The sequence below is a fragment of the Lissotriton vulgaris genome, chromosome 5, assembly GCF_964263255.1.
Source record: "Lissotriton vulgaris chromosome 5, aLisVul1.2, whole genome shotgun sequence".
In the NCBI taxonomy this organism is placed as follows: domain Eukaryota; kingdom Metazoa; phylum Chordata; class Amphibia; order Caudata; family Salamandridae; genus Lissotriton; species Lissotriton vulgaris.
The window spans coordinates 1,313,655,180-1,313,683,058 of NC_141693.1; the positions used below are offsets into that span (position 1 = coordinate 1,313,655,180).

General features: G+C 46.3%; 1 protein-coding gene across 4 annotated transcripts in view; it reads left to right on the forward strand.

The window, feature by feature from the left end:
* The window catches only part of BLTP3A (bridge-like lipid transfer protein family member 3A), a 636,759-nt gene that overhangs the window by 370,321 nt on the left and 238,559 nt on the right, over positions 1-27,879 (forward strand). For all 4 annotated transcript variants that reach the window (XM_086923213.1, XM_086923214.1, XM_086923215.1 and 1 more), the window contains exon 13: positions 7,753-7,946. In XM_086923213.1, coding sequence (XP_086779339.1) covers positions 7,753-7,946 — 194 coding nt within the window. The remainder of the gene's footprint in view (positions 1-7,752; positions 7,947-27,879) is intronic.

Genomic DNA, 27,879 nt, shown 5'->3' on the forward strand with positions numbered 1-27,879 from the left:
GGTAGCAGGTTGTACATTAAGTGCCGGAATACGTTCGACATTCGCTGTTATTCTAACCCCCAAATAGGTAACCTCCGGAACGGTTATGAATTCAGATGGATGAAGATTGTCCGAATGTAGACACTGCGTTTTATCAACGTTCAGTTTATAGCCGGATACTACACCGAACTGTTTAGCACAAATGCTCATTATAGGAAAGGCTAGCCTTCAATTGCTAGTAAGAATAGAAATGTCATCGGCTTAACCCAATGTTTTATAGGTAATATTATTTAGAGTCATGGGCTCAATATTGGTTTCATTTTCCAGTTTCCCTAAAAATGGAGCGATATAAAGTGAGAATAATAATGGAGAGCAGGGACAACCCTGTCTTATACACCTGGCGATATTGAATGATTGCGAGTATTGTCCAGCTATTTGAATAGTTGCTTCAGGGGATATATATAACGCTTGAATGGCTTGGATGAACTCAGATGTGAAACCCTTCCAGTGTAGAACAGACTAGAGGAACCGCCAGGAGACCCTGTCGAACGCCTTTTCTGCATCCAACAGGATCATCCCGAGCAAGGATCCCGTGGCTTGCGCCCTATCAAAAAGGGCAATTGCGCCCATAACATGGTCTGTTATGTCTCTTTCCGGGATGAACCCATGCTGTCTGAGCGATACTAATGGAGTTATAACTGTGCCAAGCCTTGAAGCAATTATTTTTTAATAAACATTGCTATCGGAAGAGATAAGGGTAATCAGTCTATAAGATCCTGGATTTAGTTCAGATTTGCCCTTTTTCTTAAACACAATGATTGTAGTCTGATGCCAAGATTTGGGGGTCTGTCCCTGTTGGGCAAGCTGGAATAGAGATATTAGAGTGGGCTTCAGCCCTTGCCGGAAAGTTCTAAAGAACTCCAAAGGGATTCCATTGAGCCCGGAATAGAGATACAATCGCTGACTCAATTTCATCCCAGCTAATAGGGGTATTAAGGGTCTCATTCTGCTCAGAGGAAGCTTTTGCAGTTTCAACTCCGCTTAGGTATTCCGTGACATTACTGATAGTAGCTTCAGCTTCTGCAGTATACAATTGAGTATAAAAGTTACGAAAAGCTAAGTATATCTTGAGATGTATCCAATATTTGGCCCTGCAGGTCATTGATACGACTAATTGCGTTTGTCACAGCTCTTTGTATTATACGTTTGGCCAATAGTTACCCGGTGTTTTCCCCAAGTTCGTAAATATCAAACCTGTGCTGGACATATTTAGCAGCATTCTCTTCAGCATAAAATGAATGTATTTTTAATTTAGTAACAGATATTATATTTTGGCATGCAACCGTACTTTGGCCAAGACCAATTTGTTTGATAAGTTCAAATTCGGCAGAAGCCAAATCGTTGATCCATTGTTTAGTCATATCCTTAATCTCCTTCTGACGATGTAAAGAGAAGCTAAGCGCCTCACCGCGTGAAGCTGCTTTGAATGAATCCCATACAATTATTTTGGGGGCAGTACCCTGATTAATATTGAAAAATTCAGGAATCCATTTGGCCATATATTGACAATAGGATGTATCTAGTAGCAATTTCTTATCAAGCGTCCATGGATTTGAAGTCCTCGAGAGCCCAAATAATGGAATCCCTTTAATTAAAGGATTATGGTCGGAAATGACTCTCGGAAATAGATTAATATCCACTTTTTCTGCCAATTGTTGCGAACAAAAAAAAGAATCTAACCGCAGCAATTTATTATGTGGTGAAGACAAAAAGGCGTAACCTGGGTCCCCGGATCTATGTCTGTGCCATACATCTAATAAACCGTGTTCCATGACTATACCCTGTAATGCTTTAAACGTCTTGTTCTTATGGCCGGAATATGGCATGGAACCAGATAAATTAAAGTTATGCTAGATGTGAATATTAAAATAGCCACATATTACCAAAGGGGATGACCAGGTTGCTAATTCAATATTAATAAAGTTCAAAATAGCCGGGTCGTCCAGATTCGAACCATATATGGAGCAAATAGTAAAAATGAAACCCTTAATGTCTGCATCTAAGATCACCCACCATCCCAATTGATCCTCTTTCTTGCGTCTACAGACAATTACTCCATGTTTTGCTAGAATCGCTACACCATGTGTATTGGTCCCTTGATGCGTACATGCTAATAGATCAAGACCGGTGTCGCTGAGCCAATTGCGGTTGCACCAGGAGATGTGTGTTTCTTGTACACACAACACCTCTTTTTGCATATGCTTAATCACTTTCACAAATATCCCCCTTTTTTTGCGATCATTAAGACCGCAGATGTTAATGGAACAAATCGATAATTTGTCCCTAGCCATATTCCAAATTACATTGAAGAATAACGATTTGACTTGCAATATAATTTCCAGAAAAGATTTTAGACATTGCTGAGTTTGACATTATGGATGTATCTTTCAAAAAAGGGTGTACATACTGAACGGACAGATTGGTCATGTCATGTCCTCCCTGCTGCCCTCGCCCCCCCCTACCCCCCACCCGTGTTCCTCTCCCTCACAGAATGCCCCCTCCCATTACCCCCCCTTCCAAGAGGCAAAGGGAACTAATTCCCTGGTGATGTGGAGCAGAAAACCACCACCACCCACACCTCGACAAATCTTCACCCCTCCTCAAATCCTCAAACCCAAACTAATACGGGATAGGTTACCAAACAGCTTATCGTTGTTAACAAATTACAGGAGAGAAGAAAAATAACAGTGAATATCAACAAAGTCATATCCAATGAATACTCCTGAACTTATCTAATAGGGTACCTACCCCACTAAGTTTTGAAAGCCGCAAATTAGTGAACCCCCATGACAAACCTAAATAGAGGACAGAAATTCCTAAGCCTGAATCTCAGACAAAAAAAAGTGTGTTTGCCCTTTAAGAAGGAAAACCTGCACCCCTTTAGCTTGGAATGCAGGAATGAGTTGACGTAGAGCCATCTTTTCTCAACAGTAGCCTTACAAAAATCAGGGCGCACAAAGAAATCACATTCCTTGCCCTTACGCTTTCTATCTGGTCTGGCTAAGTCATAAAGAGCCTCTTTAGCTAGAAAGTTACTGAGCGATATAAGAATGGCCAGGGGCCGGGAATCAGTCTGACCCCCAGTTTTTTTACGAACATTGAAGGGAAAACGGTGTGCTCTATGGATTTGTGTTTTTCAGTCCCAATGTTATAGTTCAGGGAATGCTTCATCAAAAAACTTAAGCACAAATTGTTTAGCGTCTCCCTCTTCATTCCCCTCCGGAACACCTAAAATGCGGAGATTGTTTCTCCGAGATCGATTTTCGATGTCCGTGAGTTTCCACACCGTATCATCTCTAATGGATTTTATAGATTCTGTAAGATTTTTTTGCGCGGTTAGTTAGTCTTCCAGCTGGGAAAATCTGGTTTCTGCTTCTCCCATACAATTGAGAAATCGGTGCATGACTCAGCAACTCTTCTAATTGAGTTTTGAAGTTTCCGATAGGCGCCTTGTGTTCTTGAGCTCTCGGTTCTTTTTTCTTTCCTTAAGGCCACGATGGTCTGATATATTATAAGGAGTGTGATTTCTTCTGGATTTATCTCGGCATTCTGGATATCATCACCTGGTTGGATCTCGGCCAGAGTATCTTTATCATGCAAGCCGGTTGAGAAGGAATAATCCCAGGTCAGTGAGCCTGCCATATCCTTAGATTGTCCTGCTAAGGTAGCCTTTTCATGCGGACTAGCCGTTGCACCTTGACCCAGTAAAGTTTTGTCATTCTCCTCCTCCCAATGCAGGCTTTCATCTGCCGCCCAATCAATGACTGAATGCTCCTCCCCCGAGGAGTTTGAGTAGTCCGACAGTGAGTAAAACTTGTTACAACCTTTTAATCTTTAAAGGTTGTTAAATTATCCCCTCCGGAGCGTTCTGAGGATAAGGGGTTAATTGATGCGTTACAACAGGTCCCATAATGCAGCAGGTTTTTTTAGCAGCAGAGTCTGTTTTGTCGTTGCCCACAGGGGAGTTACCAGCAAGGGGGGTGGGTCGGCTGACTATGGGCTCCCCGGTACCCTGAGGTGATCGGACCACCATCAATGCACATCCTGGCGCACAAAGTCGCACCAGGGGCAGGCAACTCATCCTGCGATCTTGCCATGCCTTGAGAAACTGACACAGGAACTGTGAGAGTAACAGCAGTAGCGGAGGCAGGCATAGGTGTGTCACATTTTGCTTTCACAATACGTTTAGAGCTGGCAGGAGGCTCCCGTAATGTTTTATTCTTCTCGCCATGTGCCTCGAACAGAGCAGGCACCGTTTTATTAAAGGGATTCTTTTTCTGTTCTCCGAGGTTTGTAGGGCCTTCTAGCATTGTACTGGTAGAGCAGCGCTTCTTTACATCAGAGCACACCATCGCCGCAGCATCTAAAGCTGACTGCTGCTGGCCGGTGGTGCTCCCAGGGGGAGTGCGATTCATAAAGCTTCTTGCCCCGTCTTCGGCGGCATCACTTCGGCAAGATAGGCACAGCGTACCGGTGGGGAGAGAGCACTGGGAGTTGTCCACGCCGCCAGCAGATACAGCAGCGGCACTCCCTAAAGCCAGGACCGAGACCGCCAAAGCATGCGGTGGGGACAGCAGGAATCAGCAAATACGGTAGGATTTCTCAAAGATGCGATTCACATGGCCACAGTAACGGCCGCCATCTTGCCCGGCTGGAGTTAGACCTCAAGGACATGTTTTTCTACATTCTCATGCATCCCGCTTACTAATGTTGGGGTAAGTAGCCACCTTGATCAGTTCAAAGTGTTACCACTCCATGACCACCGCCCCAAGGGTCTTCACCAAATGCCTGCCAGTGGTCGCCTCACAGTTAAGGAGTGGAAATACCACATCTTCCCCTACCTGAACGATTGTCTGATCAAAAGTGCAAGCAAGCCCCAGTACTTATGGCACTCCCTGGCTACTATCTCCCCCCCTCCACAGCCTCTTGTTGACTATCAACACCACCAAGTCCCATTTGTTATCCATGCAGATACACCCCTTTTTTGGGGTCAACATTAAATTGAGTTGCAGGCACGGCTATCCCAGCTACCAAAAGGTCTTGGCTTTTTAACAGCTAGTGCCTCTTTTTCAGCCAAAACGTTACCTTACCGTCAGAGCTGTAGTGTGCCTTCTTGGCATGATCGCCTCATGAATTGCCACATGTCTCAACGCCGGGCTACACATGAACCCATTGCAACAGTGCCTCTCTGCACAATGGTCACAAGCAGGCGGTCTAGCTATCTTGCTTTCCTTTCACTCATTCGGGGCAAAGGGGTACTACTCAGGACAGACAACATGGCTGTCATGTACTACCTACAAAAGCACAAAGTCACTCATTCTCGATCCCTCTCCTTCCTCGTTCAGTCCATCTGACATTCCGCACTCCCCCCAACGCATTCACCTTACGGACTTACGAAGCACAGTGCACCAACAAGTTCAAGAGTGGGAACTCATCCACAAGTCCTCCACAGCCACTTCATCCATTGAAGCACCCCACAAATAAATCTATTTGCCACTCACGAATAGGCAAAATGTACAACTTTCACCTCCAGGTACCCAGACCCGCAGTCCCCGGGCAACACACTATGGATGTACTAGTCAAGGATAGTTGCTTACAATTTTCTGTATCTCCCACTCCTTACATTTGTGCAGAAGCTGAGACAAATGTCTGAGACTCTCATTCTCGTAACTCACACCTGGGCCTGAAAGGCCTGGTATTTTGCACGCCTTGAAATGTACACCGGTTCCCATGAGAAGCTCCCCAAGAGGCCAGACCTTCTAACCTGAAACCAAGGCTAAATCACTCATCCAGACCCCTAACTACTCAATCTAGAGAGCTGGTACCTGAGGTCATAGATTTTGGTTATCTACATCTCCTGCAATAATGCATGAGATATCTTGTGTGAGTCCGGTAGCCAACTACTCAAGGTTGTCATGCAGCCCAGTTGAAGAGAATATGTTATTTACTCCATCACCAGTTTTCAGGTTTAGCTTTCACTTTCTTTCTACTTCACCTAGCTAATATCGAAATGTACTTGCGAAGTGGAAAACACTCTTCTCTTTTCAGCATACCAGTCATTAAGGCCTTTATGAAGGTTCTCGAAAGGTTCTTCCCTGCCAGTGTTTATCGCCTGCGCCCCCAGTTTGGAATCTCAATGTAGTTTTTACCAGACGCATGGTGCCTTCTGCACTCTTGATACCTTTACTGGAAAGTGGCTTTTCTGGATGCATCTCTGGATCTCAGATTCATTAGCAAACTTTAGGCGTTCATATTACATTTCATTCAAATGCATAATGACAGGGTAGTACTGAGGACCAACCCAAAGTTCCGGCCCAAGGTGGGTAGTACTCAGGACTAACCAAAAATTCCTGTCCAGGGTGGCATTCCCTTTTCACCATAACCAGACAATTGAACTTCCAGTCTTTTTGTTTAACACATCCTCATGTATTACATTAACCAGACTAAGCCTTTCCGTAGGTTAGATCAATCTTTTGTGGCCTTCTCAAAGCCTCACGAGGGTCAGTCTATATCCAAAGCAGTTATTGTTAATGCATTCAGACATGCTATCACACAGCCAGAAGAGCACTCCTGGTTACACACAGGGTACACTCTACACAGAAGAAGGCTGCACCTATGGCTTTCCCTTTGCTGACATTTGTAATGCACCCACCTGGCACACCCCATACATGTTCACCAAACACTGCTGTGTGGATATGCTCGCTAGACAACAGGCTATAGTTGGCCAAACTATTCTATTGTATCCTAAGGTATTTCTGATATCTGCATCATTCACTCGCTAGCCCCTGCTTTTAGAAGGGTACTGCCTTACAGTCTATGCAGATTGTGTGTGTATATAGCAATGCATCGCCAAGAAACCGCCAGGTGTACGAGCGCTATATAAATCCCTCAAATTCAAATTAATTCAATTCATGCTACACTCCTTGTTAGCATCTGTTCCTAGAATGTAGTGGTGTAGATTCCCACACGCCCACCCTCCTCCACGAAAGCGTGTGGCTCTGATCACAAATCTCTTCTCTTTATTACTTCAGCTAATTTTGCTATACACATGCACATTACTCTCTGTCCCTAATCACCACTATCATACTCTCACCTGATGGAAGAAAACCAATCTGTCATGAAGTCGATGCCCATGTGCATTGCTAGATAAGGGCGGAGTCTCTATATACGGTGCAACTCCAAAGACTTCTACCAAGAAAAACAATTTGAAAACGTCCAAGCCCAACACTAGATGGCAGAGCATGTGTATCTATAGCACTAATGGTACAAACAGATTTTTACAAGGTAAGCAAGTTACATATTCTTAGCTTTTTCTGTTCATGTCCTCATACCTGGCTCATTTGTCTTAGCTCTTCATTCTCATACGTTCTTTGCTGCTCTCTCCTCTTGTGGCTTTTACCTTTCCAGCACCCTGCTGCTCCCTTAACTTTCTCAAAGGTAACCTTTTTTCGCCCCGTCTCTTTCTTCACCCTATTCATTGGCTGTGTGCTCTGTCACGGAGATCATTTTCTTTTTCACCCTATCTTGTTAGCCGCACAAGAGGGCTTACCATGTCCCATTTGGCACCCTTCCAATTGACAGCCCTTTTTGTCCTGCACTGCTGGGCTGCCTCATTTCAGTTGGCCCCTTTCTTTGCCCCTTTGGGGTACTTTTTCTCCCTGCCCCATTGGCCTGTCTCTCCTAAGTATGCTTGTCCTGTCTCCCAACCTGCAGTGCCGAATCCCAATCTGTACCTGCAGCTGAACAACTTGACACTCACAGTGGACCCCACCAGTCTTCTTTGGTTGAACATCTTCTGCCTGGACCTCTACCGTAGCCTGCAGCAGTTCAAAGAAATCTACAAACTGCAGGATCTGGGGAAGAGCGATGAGCATGTGGACATGCGCCTCGACGCCACTAGATTGAAGGTACTGCCACATTTATTTAGCCATGTTTCCCACTTGCTGGTGTCCACTGTACCATGGTGCGCTGCATGCACCAGTGACAATGGAAGTTGTGGGTGTTACCTATCTCTAGGCCACCTCCAACTCATGCAAACTAACTGATCGATTCACGCTGTGACAAGATAGATGCTCTGTAATATCATCTCGAGTCAGCCAGACTGTCTTCACTTCATTGACAATGTTTATTAAAAGCGTTCCTAAAGTGGAAAAAACGCTCAATACATAGTCTACAAAGACAGTTTTATTAAGCTGGAGTGTTGAGAGGTGGCAAAAAGGCCTCCCTCATTGTAAGCCATGCTGGTGAAGTCCTATTACTGATGACCAAACTTTTGGGTGCTTTGGCGTTCATCGAATTTGAGCTTTAGGTGTTGATAATATTCCAGTATACATTCAGGAGGCATCCCTTTTACAAGCGATCATGAGGTCTCAAGACTCACTGTGATGCAGATGACAGACTCAAAGATTGGTATATAATAGCACTGTCTATTCTCCACTGTTATTCAAGATTGTTTTCCTTCCAATTACCATCCCAGATTCACTAAATATTAGGACGACACGCACACAATGGAAAGCAGTCATACTTATGCATAGCGCTGATCAACTTTCATGTTAAAATGAAATCTTGTGCTAATAGTTCACTCACGCAGAGCACTATTTGTCATTGCATTTCGTAGCACCAAGGCTCTTCTAAATTAGGGGGTGAAACAGGGTGAGAACAGCACAAATCCCCCTTGGGTTCCATTCGAAGCCACATCAGTTGACGTTCTACAAAGTAGTTCAATCTGGCTTTGTTTGGAATCCTGTGTCTAAATGAAAATGGGTGCAAACAATGGGTATGAATAGGTTGGGTGATATTGTCAGTTTTAATGCTTGCATTATTCGTGTCTTCCTTGAGCGGTCATGTGAGATAAATACAACAGAGTACAAATGTTGCACTGTATAGCCCTCAGATAGGATTACAAGCTGAAGTGGACTCATAGTTACATAGGTACTACTATACTTGAATTGTGGGTGCTGTCGCCACCCTTATTTCAGATTTTTGCACAGTATTCCATGTGACTTATAGTAGGTCTAGTCCTTGGTTTTTAACCTTAGAGCAGTCACTAAACCCTATTTTGTTCAGCCAGATAGAGAGAGAGTGAGAACCAGGGACTAGCTACGACTTTACCGAGTTTTCGTTTAGGAAAGCAGCACTACATTATGCATGCCTAACATCTGTAAGCAAATGAGGCTGTGTTAAGCATTGTCTAGTTGAATTGTCCAATGAGAACAGGATTTGAAGTTTTTCAAATTTGACCCCTCTCCAGTGGAGCAACACAATTGATGCCCCCCTTAAAAATGTGGTGTAAAATACCTACATATCCCCCAGAGCCTTCAACCCAACCCAGAATAAACTTTCGTTTTTAATGGGAGTGGGGTGCTGGCCTCCACAGTGGGGTAACAGGTATATTCCGTCCTCTGCGCGTCCTTAATATCGATTTATTTTAGCCCAAGAAATGTAGTTACTCAGGCAAAAACAGAATGATTATCTATAATAGCCGATTAAGTGGGTTGTTTTACTTCCCCTTTTCTTGTGTTCTATAATGTATCGCTTGTCGCTGTAAGCACTATTATTCCTAGGTTACCCCTTTTTAATCATAGAAATTGTGATCCTACATTTTCAGTTTGGTGTGCTTTTTTAAGTTTAAATGATCTTCGTCTCTGACATTTCTTGAGTTTGTATTTAACTTAGCTGTTGACTTGTTCTCTTCTTTTAAAAACAAGCATAGGAAAATCAAATACTTTCAACTTTCAATGGTGTTACCTTTTCTTTTAGCTTGCCAATCTTATTTCCGTTGCTTTTCCACCAGTGCCAGTCCTGAAGTGGTAAATAAAAATGTGCAAGAACACGTTAAAGAAAACGCAGCAGCTATGGTTATGTTCTTAAAAACTTTAAATAAAGTTTCAAAAAGAAAAGAAAACGAAGCGGCCAGGTAGCATATTAGAGCTGCCATGCACTAAAAAAATACTCTTTTAAAGATCTTGATTGTGGGAGGTGGAAGGCGCACAGAGGAGCTGGTAAGGGCGGTTTTCTCTGAAGAGTGAAGTAAGGAGGGGGAGCAGGGTAGTAACAGAAGAACTGGAAGAGAGTGTTAAAAAAGCCAGGATGGGTGGGGGAAGCAACGGATGAGCTGGGAGGGGGGGAACAACACAGAAATTGGAGGGAGTGAGAGGGAAAAAAATACTTGGGGACAACAAGCATATGCACTCCCGTGAAGTGCTCAAATAAAATAAAAAAATTAATGTAGTTCCCTGAATATCGGCACTGGCAGGATACAAGTTACCCAAGCAAAAGGGAAGGGTCAAACAAGAGAGGAAGAAGAAAAGCTATCAAATAGGGATAAAGCGAATGATTCATAAAAATGGCAACCAATTGTAGGAAGTGGGATGACGCAAAGTCCATAGTAAGTATTGGGGATTGTCCACAGTAAGTCTTAGACAACAAACAGCTCAAAGCTGTATGTATGTGCACTAAGGTTGCTGCCTTTCCAAGAGAAAAATATCGCCCATTTGTTGTTGTAAAAGTCTGCAAAGGCCCAGACCTGATACTAAACGCGACTTTAAACTAGATTGTATGTGTTCATGATTTTTCTGCCTTTGTTCACTTAAACTATTAGTCAGATATCATTAATGCAGCACAAGAACACACTTAAAATGAACAAACCTTTCTTAACTCTCCCCTCGGACTCCTCCCCTCCAAAACTCCTTTTTATTCATCCAAAAGACTCTTCCTACTGTTAAGATCTAAAAAAAAAAAATCCTTCACTCTTTTATCCCTCCACTATCCTTTTCAATCAAAATTAACAGACTAACATGTTCACTTCTCAAATTCCATATTCAAATATACTAATATACTGCCCAAATAACTGAATAGCATATCTACTACTCAAATGACTTTATACTTATACTATACTAATTTTCTTTTTTTTTTATTTCAAATCATTTTTATTGAAGTAGAAGAGAGCAAAAGAAACACAGTACAATAATTCTTCCGTTACAGAGATGACTGATATATTTAGCGATGTACAATTACACAAAAGCAAAGAATATGAAAATAAAGTAAGACAGTGCTTGCTAAGTTGAGGTACAAGTACATATATAACGCTCAGTGCATGGATACAGAGGCAAGGGCCCTTAGGAGAACAAATAGAGCATTTCTCAAATACTACAGGGGGAACGTGACAGTACAACAGCGACTGCCTCAGGGAGGCTTATAGTGAAAAACTATACTAATTTTCAACACTAATCCTTTATGGGTTCTGGAGTGGCGTGCTACTCGCCAGAAAAGCACTTTAACACCCATCAGGGGTAACAAGTGCTATATGAATGCAAATCTTTCTTCCCCTTTTATCCCCCCGCTATCTTTCTCACTCCAAGTAACAGACTAATATCCACCACTGAAATTACCTCATATTTCACCATATTAATTCACCACTAATCCTTATAGGCTTCCTGAATGCGTCAACAAGTGATAAATAAATACAAACCTTTGTCCTCCTCTATCCTTCTGATATCATTCCAAATCCAAATAACTGACTAACCTAACCACCACTTAAAAAGTACTTGCATGTTTCACTATGCTAATTCAACACTAATCCTCTATGGGTCCCGGAGTAGCGTGCTACCTGCCGAAAAAGCGATTTGACGCCTCGTCAGGGGTAGTAAGCGCTAAAGAAATGCAATTACAATACTCTGTCTATTGGCTCTGCTGTTAAAGAGTTAACTGAACAGCATTCATGTAAACACAAGGTTCATCTTTTGATGAGCACTGTCAGTGCAACAGGCCAGCCATCTCGGCATCTTCTCCGGGCTCCTGATGACAGGAGGAGGAGGATGCTGAGGGGGCTGAAGCATAATCCAGCTACAGTGCGGTTTACAAAATGCAACATTCTGTAGCTGGATGTCTGAATTGCGTGTGTCTGAGGGGCATCGTTCAACTACGGTCCCTTTACAGAAGCACAATCCATTTTATTTAGCAGATATACTGTGCATGCCTCAGTAGCATAGTGTAGCGGCTTTAAAATGTGGCTGTCCTGGTGCATGTCTATCCATCTCTGAGGCCAGTGAGGAGCCACGCGTGCAGCATAGGCAGGATTCCAACCACTGTCCCAGCTTTTTATAGGGCTGTGCTTCCAATCATACCAAAAAGTTGTGAGAGGGCTTGAGGTGGGTCTTGCTGCTCTCAGATCACTTGTTGGGAATCATGTCTTGTTGGTTCTAATGCCCAGCACCATATTTCTGTCAGCATAATCCAAGCCTCCAATCCTGACAGAATCTGAATTTGAGAGTGTATGAATAAGTATAAGTTAGTGCGATTGAGTGACGGAAAAGAGAGTAAGAAGCAAGTGTTTGGAGATTGTGAGAGGGTATGGAAGGGCATTGGGTGTGCAACTATCAACGGTGCAGCAGGTGCACCAGGGCCCAGATTTTTTGATTGTGTGTAAGTGAAAGTGAGAAGTGGTTAGTAAGTATGAGTATGGTTGTGTGTACACGTAACCGTGAGCGTGAGTTAGTGAGAAATGGTGAAGAGAGTTGATGGCCAGAGGGAGTGAGCATGAGTGAGGAAGTGTGAGTAAGAATGTGTTTGTGAGTCTGCTGCTGGCCATGGCATACTCAATTTAATTTTGGGCTTATGGTGGCACACAAAGTAACTCATGCCATAAGCAAGGGCATTGATGGCAAAATGTAGATTATGACGTACTAGAAGTAATTCTTGGCATGGCTCCTGTGGAAAAATGCTGGTGCTTGCATACTTGAGGAAATTATTGGCATGGGACACTCGTGGCAAAATGCTTTCTCAAGGACTGTATTGGTAATACTTGGCATAAGGGAGGGCACCCAAGGCAATATGCAGACCCTTAAACACTGGAAGAAATGCCTGACATAAAGGGGCACTTATGGCAAAATGCTGGTGATGGCATACTGTAGAAAATAAATTGCCTTGTAGATGGCAGCCATGGCATATGGGGAAGAGTAGGCAGGTTGGGGGAAGCAAAATGTGATAAAATGCTGCCTCTGAAATACGGGTGGTACTTTTTGGCATATGGGCGACCTGTGGTTTTTGGGCAAAATTTGGGTACTGGAATATTGTACGTGATTTTTTCCATAGGGGTACTGATAACAAAATGATTACATAGGCACAATGAAAGTAATTCCTAATATATATGGGCAACTTTCAAGGCACATATAGAAATAAGTGAGGTGAGTTCCTGCCCTGTATTAAGCCTCACCGCTTTTAAAAATAGTCGCCACTGGCAAAACCTGTGTCATTTGCTAGCTATAGTATGCACACCATATCTTCCCACCACCCACCATGTACATTTCTTATTTGAGTACCTTTTTTCCAATGATATTTCAAAATCGGCAGGCAATGAGTGGCGCTGTTCAGACACAATAATAACTCTATTATTAACGTTTTGTTAGTGAATTTCTATTTTCTTTTTTTATTATACATTTTATTTCTAATCCTAGTTGCACATGGCCTTTGGCTTTGCACAGCGAAAGTTGGTAGCGTGGTGTTGCCTTTAACCTGTGCCCAACTCACTGTGCTTGGCCGACTCCTGTACCCAACCCACCATAGGCGCTGAACTCTTCCTGCGTGCATCCTGTGTCCTGCCCTTGTGCTGTGCCCAACTTGCAGTGGGTGCCCAATGACCGCTGCGCATGGCATTTGGCCATCCACTACTCCCAACTCACTGTGGATGGCATGCCACTGCTGCACACCACCTTTTGCCATGTGCAGCAGGGGTTGTCTGTAGGACCTGGTCCGTGGCAAGGTGCTGCAGCCAACCTGCCTCATGTGCCCAGCTTACGCTGCACACAGCCCCCATTTTGTGCAGCATCTGGCTCTCCCAACCTGCATTATTTTTTCCTCTGGCTTACTTTCTCTCTTATATCTCTGCCTCAAACTCCCTTTTGTTGCAGTTTATCTGACAGATTTCTAGCTGCAGATTGAATTTCTCAGGAGTCACTCAATCTGGAAGAATGTTTTATCAGTATCCTATGCGCAGGTAGGTGGCGTCAATCTGCTCTTCGTCAGTCGTCTGCGTCATCCATGCTAGAGTGATGATCCAGTATCTATATAGGCACTACCCATGCGCGCTGACGTAGGTTCTTTTCTTTACCCACCAGCCAGCGCTGATTGCAAGAAAGCGCTAACCCTCTGTCATTTTTTATACAAATGTTACAAATTTTTGCCCGCTGTTTCTTGAGGTTCCTCTTGGTGTCTCAAGGACAGTCAGAACTGGTTTTAAGCCCTGCGGAGCCTGTCACTGGGCGATGTAGGTGACTGATCCGCACCCTGTCCATCTGTGGTGACTGGAGTGTGACCTCAACACCAAGTTGTGTTCCAGTTGCCGGGCCATGGCGCTGAAGGCTTTGAGGGAAGCAGTCCCTGAAGTTGCTAGTGGCCCTGCACGCGCCTGTGGAAGTCGCGGTCCCGGTCGAGAGGAAGGTTCCAGGATTGTGCACGGAGTCCGAATTCCTCTTTGTATCATTCAAGATTGTCGGTGCATTCAGGAAAGAGGCACAAATAGAAAAGTAAGAAGTCGAAGTGCTCTTTGACTACTCCTCATCCGTCAGCCAATGCGATGAAGAAGCATCGGCATCCGAGGCCCGGTTTTACAGACCCTGTGCCTGTGGCGGCACTGCGCCTTCCTGAATATCCGGGAGGCAGAGTGACCCCCACCCAAAGTAAAGAGTTTTATGTGGCCCTGCATCTCCTATTTGGGGGGCCTGACCCTGTCGAGGACAGTTTGGGCCCCTTGGCGCCAGGAGGGAGGCTTGGGGGGGACTGGATCCCCCTCCAGGTCTGGGTATGCTTTTTACCTGTTACTGTGTCTACGAAGGAGGGAGCTTCACACTATGGTGGTGGGTAAAGCGCCTAAGATCCTTGACCTTCAGCTGCCCTCGGTGGCTGTCAAAACTAATCTCTTTACTGAGATGCTGCAACTGGGAGCCTCCTCATTAGAATCCACTACTCTCATTCAATGAGGTCCTCACCAACGTCCTCCTGGGAACCTGATCCAAACTCTGCACAGGGGCTCCTGTGAATAGACTGATTGCCCGTCACCACCACCCGTTCCTGGGAACTCAAACTTCCTGACCCAACACCCTACCCCGGAGAGCTTGGTGGTCCAAGCTTCCACATCCCATGGTGCATTCCCTACCGCACCCTCAAACAGGAAATCCTGGAGGCTGGACTCCTCGGGTAAGAAAATGTTTTCATCTGCTAGCCTGGCTTTGCGATCTGTGAACACTGCATGCCTATTTAGTCGCTATTCTCACACACACTGTGGGATACAGTCGCACAAGTGCTGCCGTAGGTCCCGGAGGAGGCACGGGCCATCCTCTCCCAAGCCAATATGGATGGGAGGGATGCAGAAAAGTTAACAGTCCATTGTGGTCTGGACACGATGGCTCACTGGTCATAGCGGTTTCCTCGATGGTGGCCCTGAGGCACCACGCCTGGCTGAGAACAACTGGCTGCTTGGAAAAAGTCCATGCTTCCCTTATGGACATGCCCTTCAATGGCACTCGTCGTTCGGAGACAAGGCAGACACGGCGCTGGAGCACTTTAAGGATTCACAGGCTATGGCCAAGTCCTTGGGCCTCTCGGCTGCCCTTCGTGGCTATGGAAGGGAATTTCAACCGCGCAAACCCTATCCCAGCCACCAGGCCGCACAAGCTTCCCAGCATCTGCATGGATGAGGGTGTGGTTCCTACTGGCCTTGTGGATCGGTAGCCAGCAGTCTGGTCCAGCTAGCACGCCCCCGGCAGCTGAGGCCTCCAAACCTTCCTAATTTTGCCCTTTTAGACCATGGGTGTGCAGTTGGTGGCAGGATCCGCCACCACCTCCACCACTGGCAGTTCTTAACATCGGACAGGTGTGTTCTGCAGATCATCCCAAGAGGCTACTCCCTCCCTTCGGGACACCCCTTCCTCCATGCCTCCATCTTACAACCGGCTGTTGGAGGATCATTTGTCCTTGCTCCATGAGGAAGTTGTTGCTCTCTTGGCCAAGTGAGCCATAGAGAGGATCCTGGGACCAGAGGTAGGCTGTGGTAGTTATTCCTGCTACTTTCCCCCAAAAAGGACAAAGGCCTTCGACCTATCCTAGACCTCAGTACCCTCAACTTAATTCTCAAAACGGAGAATTTCAAGACGCTCACGCTAGCTCAGGTGTTGTCTGCCCCCGATCCAGAAGACTGGATGGTAGCATTGGACTTGCATGATATCCCTGTCCTGCCGGCATTATCTGCAGTTCACGGTAGACCACAAGCACTTTCAGTTAACCATGCTCCCTTTTTGCCTTACCAGCGCCCCTCAGGTGTTCACAGAATTGATGGGGGTGGTTGCAACTCCTCAGTTGAGATCAGAGGTGTCAGTCTTCCCCCTATCTCGACGACTGACTGCTGAAGGTGGGCTCACCCCAGACTCTCATCTTCCACCTCCCGGCTATGGCGGACCTAATGCATTAGTCGGGGAACACTATCAGTCACAGTCACACCGGACTCCCTTTCAGATGCTCCCCTTCATCTGAGCTTTTCGGTACACACTGTAGTTTAAGATTTATCGTACCAAGCAGCAAGTCCAGAATATTCAGGCTATGAATCCGATGTTTCAGCCTCTATCCTGGGTTTAAGTGAGACTGACTTGGCGGCTGCTGGACCTCCTGCAGGTCACGCATGCCAGAAGGCATATGTGACCTCTGCAGTGGGACCTGAAGTTCAAGTAGGCGCAGCATCAGGGGAATCTCTCCTACCTGGTCCAGATGTCTGAGGGAACTACAAAGAATTTGCAGTGGCGGCTAATGAACTGCCATTGGGTCAGATGCAGGGGTGTGTCCTCCGCTAAGGCGGAGGAGCGTCGCTGCTCTGCTCTTGAACAGAAAAAATAAAATGATAATAACTAATTTATTATAATTTTATTTTTTGTTGGTTTCGGGTTGTATTAGGGCAGGGCGGCTGGGCTGAAGGCACAGGGAGAGGAGTGCTTTGTGCACATTAAGTGCACATGACTGCTTGCCCGGACGTCTGGGAATGGCCAGTCATGCGCACTTAGCTTGTTCCCCACCATGCTGCACTACACAGCCTTGAGGAACATGCCAAGGCCCCCAGTCCCTATCTGAGCACCAATCCATGGCACTCAGATCAAACACAATGCTGCATTGCAGCATTGTGATTGGCTATGGGGAGCCAATGTGCTTCCTGGCTGCCGGACTCCGGAGAAGCTAGGAGAGATGGCTGGTGGAAAAGTTAAGTGGCATTTTCTTTTTTTGCTATGTCTCCCCTGCCACCCTCCCTTCCCCCCCACCCAGTCAACCTCATTCCCTGCCAGCCGCTACTGGTCAGGGCAGACCCCTCTCCCTTCCCCAATCAGATCTCTCAGTAGTGACAGATGCTTCACTCCTGGGATGGGGTGGCCAACTGGGAGAGGTGGAGGTCAGAGGACTCTGGTTTTCGGTGGAATCCAGACCCCACATCAACCTGTTGGAGCTCCTAGTGATCAGATTGGTAATAAAAAACCTTCTACCCTCCATCAAGGGACGGCTGGTACAAGTGTTCACAGACTGCACCATCGCCATATGGTACAGCTACAAACACGGCGGGTTGGGTTCGTGGACCGTTTGTCAAGAGGCCTTGCGTCTCTGGACATGGCAGGAGCAGCAGGTTCAACACCTGGTACGTTCACTGAACGCCAGGGCTGATAAACTCCGGCTTTGATGCCTAGTTGATAACAAATGTATTTTCCAAACGGAGGTGGCGCAAGGTCTCTTACAGCAGTAGATAGTGCCTTGGTTAGATCTGTTCGCCTCCGCTGAGAATGCGCAAAGTCAGCAGTTTTGTTCGCTGGAGTCTCCAATGTGGCTCTCACTTGGAGATGCTTTTCATCTCGAGTGGAGCTCTGACCTCCTCTATGCCTTTCCACCCATACCACTCCTGCCCAGAGTTCTCAAAAAGATCAGGAATGACTGGGCCCAAGTAATCCTTGTGGCTCCGGATTGGGCATGGAGATTCTGGTATCCTGTGCTACTGAGCATGACCAACAATCCTCCGATCAGATTGCCCATTTTAGGAGGATCTTCTGTTGAAGCAGTAGGGGAGGGTCCCCCACCCAAACCGGTCAACTCTGTCTTCTTGAGTGGAAATTGAGCTGCAGCAGTTAATAGCTTTTGACCTTCCTCCCGAAGTCTGCAATGTTATTGTGTAAGCCAGGCATCCCTCCACCAAGAAGGTATACGCCTGCTGTGGGAAGTGATTTGTATCATATTTTACAAAAAAGTCAATTGACCCACTTTCTGCCTCCCCTTCTTATATTTTGCTGTTTATTATTACAATTGACTTGCAGGGCTCTGCTTTGGGCACTCTGAAGGGTAATCTTTCTGCTCAGTCTGCCTTCTTGCGGCTACCTGACCAACCTTCTTAATTTAAGACCCTTCTTATTAATAGATTTCTGAAAGACCCTGTACATATGTTCCCTCCTTTGCCTTAGTGGTACCGTAATTTGGTCCTCACTTTCTTGATGTATGGTCCTTTCGAGCCTCTTCACAATTGTCTCCTCTGACTGCTCATGATTAAAACAGCCTTCCTCGTGACAATTACGTCTGCCCGGAGAGTGAGCAAGCTGCAGGTTTTGTCATCCAAGCCTCCCTTTTTCTTGGTTTACCCTGACAAACTGGTGCTTTGTACTAGGGCCTCTTTCTTGCTAAAAGTGGTCACTCCATTTCATATGGGCCAATCTGTCCCTTTGGCCACCTTCTATGCTGCTCCACATCCTTCCAAAGAGGAGGAGGAGCAACTCCACCGTCTGGACCCAAAAACAGTGTTGTCTTTCCACTTTGACTGCAAACTAGAGTTCTTGGTGGACAACTGTTAGAATTGGGAGTCTCTAGTTGGCACAGGTAGGTACTTGTGACAAATGGGGACCCTCTCCTCTAGTCAGAGTAAGGGGGATTACACTCCTAAAATAATCCCTGCTCACACTCTAGGCGGCGTGGCGCGAGCAGTCAAGACTTATTTCAGAGGCATTGTAAGTTAAACATTTATGACCACATACAGTAACCCAGTGACAACACTACAAATGGACACCACACAGGTTTTATATCAAAAATAAGTATACTTTATATAGAGTTACCACAAGACCAATAAACGACAAAAAGAATCCACAGTAATGTTAGATTTCAAGAGTTCTGGTTAAAACTGCTTAAATCAAGGTTCTGTGCGAGTCGGTAGCCCGGACGGGCTACAGCGTTGTTAAAAATAACAGAGTCTAGCAAATCCAGCAGACCGTGTCGGTACGGGCCCACTCAGTGGTCCACAGAGTCAGTCACAGTACCTTTTACTTGGGGCGGCCGGCACGGATGTGCGAGCCGGTTCCGGTGATCGTCGCGGTGCAGAAAGGAAGCGTTGCAGGACACGTTGTCCCTCGATGCGGTGCAGGCTGGGGCCCGTTGACAGAGTCGGTGGATCTAAGGCTTGCGTTGCAGGGCGAGACGTCGCTTCGATGTGGTGCTTGCAGCTTGCGGTGTGGTGAACGAGCCGGAGTTCGGGAGCTGACGTCCATCAGTCAGGACAGCGGTGCGAGTCGGGCGGTGTGTCGCAAAGCGTGCCAGGCGGTACCCAATTCCGGTGCGGTCGCAGGACTAGAAATAAGCAGCAGTGACTGCGTAGGTCAGACCAGTTCGATTCGGTGTAGCGAGGCGTTGCACGTCGCTGTGTCCTTATAGTTGTGGTGCAGGCTACGGCTCGGTGATGGCGTCAGGACGTAGTCGGTGAGCGCAGAGCTTGTGTTGTTCGAGATAGACGTTGCTTGATGCGGTGCCTACAGGACACTGGGCCGGTCGTGAGAGTCGGTCACAGCTTGAAATAAAAGTCCAAAGTTCCTTCTCCTCTCTTTGGCAGTCAGGCAACCACTGCAGGCCAATCCCCCAAGCAGCACTTCAGCTTGGGAATAGTCTCTCCTCAGTTTATTCAGGTTCCTTCTCCTCAGCAGAGGTTTTGTCTTGTAAGTCCAGAAGTGATCGAATTTCATGGGATCAGGGTCCCAATACTTATACCCAAAATACTTTGTTCTCAGAGGGAAGAGGGGCCTGTGCCCAGTTCAAGCCAGTTCTGAAGCACTCTGTTTACCAGACTTCTCCTTCCCTTTCACAGCACAGCACAGGGCAGGCACATCAGACGCCCCACAGGAGATGGAGCCAGCATTGTGGAAGGCAAGTACAGTCCTGTAGCACTTTGTTGACAGTCTTCCTTCTCCTCTTTCAGTGTGCAGGGCAAAGACATCAGACGCACCACAGGGGGTGGAGCCAGCATTATAGATTGAAGGCCCAGCCCTATTCAGGCCCCAGGTGCAACTCCTCCCTCCCATCTATATGCAGATCTCCCTATTCACCACCGGGCAGCCCCAGCCTGTCTCCTGGAATTCCCCAGCCCTGTCGCACACAAACCCAGACAAGGAATACACAACCTCGCAGAGGCAGGCTCAAATGGTTAGGCAAGCAAATACCTACTTACTAAAAGTGGTATTTGCAAACACACAATATTAAAATAAACTTCAATAAAAGATGTATTTTATTATTCTGAGTCCAGGCATACTAAACTCGAATTTCTACCATGTTCTCTGAGTCTGCTAGGATTATAAACACATAACAATCCAGCAGCCCATTCTGGCCTATGGAGAACAGGTACCCTTGCAATAGTGAAAAACGAAAATGGCTGTAATTCACTATTAGGACATGCCACACACACCAAGGCTTGTCCTACCTTATACTTACAATGTATTCTGCCCTTGGACCTACCATAGGGGTGAATAATATGAAGAAAATGGAAGGTTTAAGGACTGACAAGTGGGTGTACTTGCCCAGTCAGCATGACAGTACCAGACTGCATGCAGGCTCTGCAATGGCAGACCTCAGACACATTTTAGAAGGCCGCTTTTGTGGGTGGCAGAATCCGTGCTGAAAGCCCACTGGCAGCATTTGGATTTACACGCCCTGGGCACACTCTGTGCACTGTACTAGGGTCTGACAAGTAAACCAAATATCCAATCAGGGAACCACTAATCAATACATCAATTTACAGTAGGGAGCACTCGCACTATGGCACTGGACAGCAGTGGCACAGTGCCCAACGCATCTAACACCAGCAAAAACGCATGAGGCAACAGCAAAAATGGAAGGGAGACCCACGCCAATGGTGCCAGGTCTAACAACAACCAACTCTTTGTGGGTTATATTGGTGCAAAGAACAATCAGACGGTGCAGAAGCGCACCATCTTCAATGGGTCGTACTCTGCATCCAGATCTGCTACGCATTGGCAAAGAAGCAGCCTCCTGAAGGCTTATGAGCTCATTCCACCAGAGCTAAAGCTGCACCCACTGCGTAGCATGGGAGTTCTGATATTTGTCAGGCAGTAACGTGGGCATCCGTGCACACGTTTACTAAACATTATTGCTTGGACAGTCAGGTCTGTAGGGATTGGCACTTCACCTGTTCGGTCCTGCAGTACTTCCTAGTTTAAATGTGTCCGCAAACCCTCACCTGGGGATGGTATTGCTTGGGTATCCATTCAAAGGTAATGAATCTGCGGCTAGAAGTCTCTATCAGATGAAAAAGTTACTTACCTTCGGTAAGGCCTTTTCTGGTAGAGACTATATCTAGCTGCAGATTCCTTACTCCATCCTCCCTGCTCTGTGGACAGATTTCAAAGATCAGGGCTTCTGAGATGGAAAGTTTTGAAAAAGTAACTCGTCCGCGCGTCTAGGTGGCGCTTATATAGGTACAGCGACGTCACTCTAATGACAGGCGCAGAGCCGATCGACTCCACCTACCGGTGCGCAGGGGTACTTATCGAAAAAATCACTCGGATCCAGCCTGACGTCTGAGAAATTTAACGGTAAGGTATCTCCAACTAGATATAGGGCCTGATTTTGATGTTGGCGGATAGGTTACTCCATCACAATGATGACGAATAACCCATCCACCTCAATATAAATCCCATCGGCTATAACCTGTTCGCCAACAACTAAATCAGGCCGACAGTCTCTACCAGATAAGGCGTTACCGAAGATAAAGTACTTGTTCGTCAAAGTCGCAAATTGAATCTACTTTGTCCTTTTTTCTACAAAATGGCAGAGGAAGCCACTGCTTAAAAGAGTGGCTGTTAAGAATGCAGCCATGTTTTGAGTAGTCAGTCGCAAATAGTTTAAAATGTTTTCCAGGTCCTTTACTGGAGTCCTTTACTCGAGTTTTCCACACTGATTGGTCCCCCATACTACTGCCCTGGAGTAAGAGACTTGTTATAGAGCCTCCGCATTCCTGTCAATTTGTCATTTTCAAGATGGAGAAAAAAACAATCTACAGAGACATTAGGCAGCTAATCACATTTGTATAAAATTCAAAGAGATCCACTGGAGTTGGGAGTAACTGAATCACAACTTTTGATGGCAGACATTTTCAGTGCTTTAACACATTCAAGCCCAGCACCCTTTTCAAACACACATTTCTCAAAAACTTATGAATAGATTTTCACCAGACCAGTAAAAACAAGCTTTCAGAGTACTACTTGTATAGCATTTTTGGTGTAAATCCACCCAGCAGTTTTAGCCAAGACTTGTGAGCAAATGTTCTTATGAAGGGAAAATACATCTTTCTTTCACCCCCATTTAACTGTTTTCCACCGCTCAGAAGTGCACAAAACTTGACATGTCGAACCTTAGTTGACTACACTGTGCATATGGACAAATGTTGATCCATTCACAAGAGGCAAAGTTATAGGCAAATCATAAAATGTCTTTTCATAGTACATCTTATCCATAAGTGCACAGTGGTGACTTGCCACTGTGTAATTTGAATAGAATGAGTAGGGATGGAGTAGGAGGTTATTACTGTTCAATCTGGGATAGGATGTATAATATAATTGTAAGGGGAGTTTTTTCTCAGTTTTGTAATTCACATGGATTTCCAGTTGTAATATTCATGTCCTAGTATTATGAAACACAGATATCAATAACGTGCCCTGGTGACAGTGATTCCAAGAGTCTCTCACCCGGTCTCCTTAATGATTTATGTTTGGGACAGGTGTCTAAATCAGTAATAGAAGGAACCTCAAGGCTTTTGGTCAGGAAAGGACAATGGGTGCACAACCTAAAGTAGACACACTGATAGGGGTTAAGCAAGTAGAGTGGTGCACCTGGGTTCGTGGAGAGCCCTAGAACCACTCAATGTTTGGTAGAGAAACTACCAAAGAACAAGACTAGCAGGTATTCCCAATGACTCCAGGAAACACAACCCTGAGGAATACGCAGCGACGCCTGCACACACACCGGTATCGGGCATTCTATCAAAGCAGTGAGTCGCACCCGACTTGAAAGCTGCACATGAGCAGTTTTAAGCCCCCGAAAGATTGGATATATATTCACGACCCGTATACATCTTCTTAGAAGTGCCAATTGGATTTTACCCGCAGCCCTTTGACAAGGGACTATCATCGCATACAGGGGTCGACAGCCTTTTCACTGATATTCGTTCATCCATGGTCAAGGGCCCGACTGGGTCGGAGTTATCACCAGCGGAGCGACCTTCTGGTGTAACACAGCCATATAAAGCCCTGAGGATTCGCAATAGCAATGAAACACGTGTCGGCTGGCTGTTGTACTAAATAAAGGACTCCATCGGACTACCCTTCCTCTGGAGATTCCCACATCTCTCTGTCGCTTTGTACACTGTTTATTTGTCTGAATTTTACTGAACATATGTTTTACTTTTGAGTGCATTGGGAATACCTGTTAGTCTAAATCAGTAATAAATAAACTATAATTTACGAATCCGGCACTTCTTTGGGGACATAAAGAATTCTGCAAATTGTACTCTAAAGCTGAGATGATGGGCTGGGCTGATGATGACTACAGGTTGATGGGAGATATCTACAACGTGGGCTCACTGCATACATTTGAAGAAGCCAGATCATCGATGCAAATGCAGGTGGGCCATTGTTGTTATGTAGTTCACTCTCCAGAATGATGAATGATACTTGGGGAAGTGGTGGGTAATTCCTGGTAAAGCCACCCAGATCTGGAGGCTTCCTGGAACTCTTGTCACTGGTTACCGCACTTTATCATTCCCCTGTAAGATACTCTGTGGATGGGGGCGTGGCCAAGCATACCAAGATGGGGGAGACACATTGCAGAGCTCTTCGCCATCCACCCTGCAGTCTCCCTGAATCTGGACCGTGGCGCGAATCGGCACTGCAGTTTGGGTTGCCCCTACGTGCCTCTCTTGTATCTTGGGCAGCTGGAGAATAGATAGAGTGGGGCTAGAGATCACAGCCTTCATCGAGGTCCCGGAGGTGGAGGCTGGAACTGGGGACCCCGACCCTGAGCTGCAACGCCTAGAGCAACATAAGGCCCGGGCCATGGCAGACAGAAACCCTTGCGACAACGGCTATGAAGCTGCAGCCTGGTTGCCCTGGGGCACTGGCGTAACGAAACCTGAGGAGGCAAGGTTCATAAAAGGGCCCCCTCTGACCTCAATCAAGATCTCCCCGGTCAGATTATTATGCTGAGGGGGCCCCCCGCACAGCAGCGGAAGTCGGGGCCTGTGTTACGCCACTGCCCTGGTGATGGCAACACGGGCCCGTGAGTGGCGAGATTATCGGGTATGGTCTTCATAGTGACAGCCCCCCAGTGCGACCGACTGTGATATCCCGTGGATTGGGGAGCCCCTTGGACCTCCCAAAAGTTTGAAGCACCTGGAAGGAAGGCCGCATGGAGCAGGTGAACCCAGTGGCATCAGTGCCTGAATCAGAGCACGGAGAAAGCATCACATCAGCAGTTGCACCGCTGAAGCCTGATTGCCCCGGGGCCGTGTGACAAACATGGGCCTCTGAGGAACGAGGCGGGCCATAAAACGGCTGGGGCCGGCCTTCATGTTGACTATAACGCACAACCATGGGTCATTGACTGACAAGGTTGCTGAAGGGGTAATAATGCCCGCCTCACTGCAGCCACAGACAACTGATAACCAGTGAGCCATTCAAGACTTGCCAGAACGTGTGTAAACACTACAGGGAGGGCAGAATATGCAGAGGGGTGCTCCTGCAGGAGCAACATCCCAATCCTCGGCCTGCCAGAGGGGGTTGAGGGTAGGGACTCCCTGACCTTTCTTGAGACCTGGTTCTGTTCCTTTGTCGCTGCCTCAGACCTCACTTCTTTTTTCTTTTTTTCTTGCTGGTGTGGACTCACTTGGTACGAGCGCTTCTCACCCCGCCGAGACCCATGCTGGCCAAACTTCTACATTTCAAGGACCAGGATGCCATCCTGAGCGCGGCCAGCACAGCTAGACCCTTAAAACTGGAAGAGAAAACTGTCATGCTATTCCCAGATTACACTCAAGCAGTGCAACATCAGCGCAGTGCCTTTGTGGAGGTTAAGAGGCATCTCTAGCAAATCAGGGTCCATTATTTCTGGCGGTTTCCAGCCCGCCTTAAGATTATCAGCCACTGCGAGTCTCTCTTTTTTATTGACCCTGAAGAGACCTGAGCTAATGGACACCCCAATGCCCCCACCAGGGACTGTGAGTAGACCACCCGACCAGGCCGAAAGCGACTGAACTGTCCAAAGTGGGGTTCCTCCCGAGGTCTCCACCTTCTAAGCCATCTGCACTAAAGCAAATAATTGAAGATCTCAAGGCTGTGGCCAGCCTGGGAGCTGAGGCTGGCCTCTCGGATGGGGACAGTAGACCACACATTTTTTTCCTCTGACAGGGAGTCCGACTCCTCTCTGGCCTTCAACCATGATTCTCAATCCACTCCACAAGCTGACAACATCCTATGGATAGGCCTTGCAAGTCCACACCGTGGGCGAGCTGACTTCTACCTATGTATAGCACTGGTGACTCTTTAACCTATGCATTGTTTATTGGATTATTGTGACTTCATCTTTCACAGCCTCTGGTGTGAAGTGTGATCATCCGCACCCATCCACCCCCTTCCCACCTTCAGAGATCCCGTAGACCATAGCTATTCCACTTTGAACTAACTAGATATATGCACAGCTTGAGCGGGTTGCCTCTCCCCCTGTGCTTAAAGTCCACTGGCTGTCCCATGTGTACGCTTCTAGTGGAATTTTACGACCTTGTCCTCCCGGGCAGCAGCTGCAGAGACATGACAACCCTTTCCTCAACATTCTTTATTCCAGGTCCAGAACAACTTCAATACTGACAGGCAGGTTAGACCCTACCTAGAACCTTTCCGACACACCACTTGGTCGCCACCCTGCATAAATTGATGGTTAACTACTATATCCTGTGGGTACCGCCATTTGCGTTAGACTGTGTAGGTCCTTGTTAGTATCTTTTAACATCCATTCAAGGTTCCCTTCCACATGAAGCACTGCCGTAAACAGGCATCACACGTCCCATGTAGCTCGAGGAGATGGGCACAGGACCGCGGAAGTGCTCGCCAGTGGCCCCCGGGTTCATGAGGTCATGTCACCCTCAACATACACATAATGGCTTCTCTCACTACCACTATATTCCTTGCCCTAAGTGTCAGGGGAATGCATACTGTGCAGAAACGCTACTCAGTATACTCTAATGTTGTAAGACAACAGGCGCAAATAGTGCTCCTTCAAGAAAAGCACACCATGGCTGGGGAGCTGCTGCAACTCCGGCAACTATGGCAGGGGTCCATACATCACGCCACATACTCTGAATAGGCAAAGGGGGCCATGGTCTAAATGCACCTGGGTATTCCCTTTCAGGTGCTCGATTGACAGGAAGGGACACTTTGCATTGCCTGAGGGACAGTTGGACTGCTCACACATTCTACTGGGACACAACTATGGCCCAAACACTGACCAGAAGTCTTTCTGGACAATGCTCTCGGGAGTACTAGGACATAAACCCAACAGCCTTAGATACTGAGGGGCGAAAATAACTGTGTACTCGATCTGCACCTAGACTGCTCCCACCCACTGCTTCTGCACACTTCCACCTTCACACCAGTGTGGTGGGTGAGATATTGGGCACTGGCAGATATGTGGAGGGCCATATACTCGAGCTCCCAAGTTTACTCATTCCAGTGCACCACACAACTTATATGTGCACCTAGACTGTATCTTATGCTCCCTCCCCCTGCTGGCTTTAGTCCCCAACGCAGACTACCTTGGCCTCGTGGTTTCTGATCGCAATGTTCACGTGGTTGATGTACCGTGGAATTTCCAGTGCCCATCGAGTCCCATGTGGCAATTCCCCTGAGACAGCCTGGAGACTGCCTGGATGATCCTGTTTACCGGGATACTCAAGAACCCTACATACAAAACTACTTTGCTGAAAATGGCAACACAACCTCCACCAGTACTTCTTCACAGTAGTTACACGTGGTATCTAGATTCTAGAAATAATAGGGATCCATAGGACTTAAGAACCCTTGAAATCAAGATAACAGCGGCGGAATGACAGCTGGATAATGCCAAACTCAACTACATTGCTTTTTTTTTGTTTAAGAAATTTGTATTAAAATTTTTCAATACATAAAATAACACAAGAGAATATAAATAATACAATGCCATAATAAAACATAATTAACATAAATAAAATAAACAATCAGGCAAATTATACATAATAAAATAGCAATATGATAATTAGAAAAAGAGAAAGAAAAGCCGGGGAGAAAAGAGAGAGAAAAAGAAAGAGAGGAAAGACGAAGAAAGAGAAAGAAAAATAGAAGAATCAAAATGAAATAGAATAGTATATAGAAAAAGAAAGAAAAATAGTTATCATAAGGGAGGATTAGAAGAAAGATAAATAGTGAAGGGAAGCCAAAGAAGGTCAGATTTGATTTTTTGAGAAACAGAAGA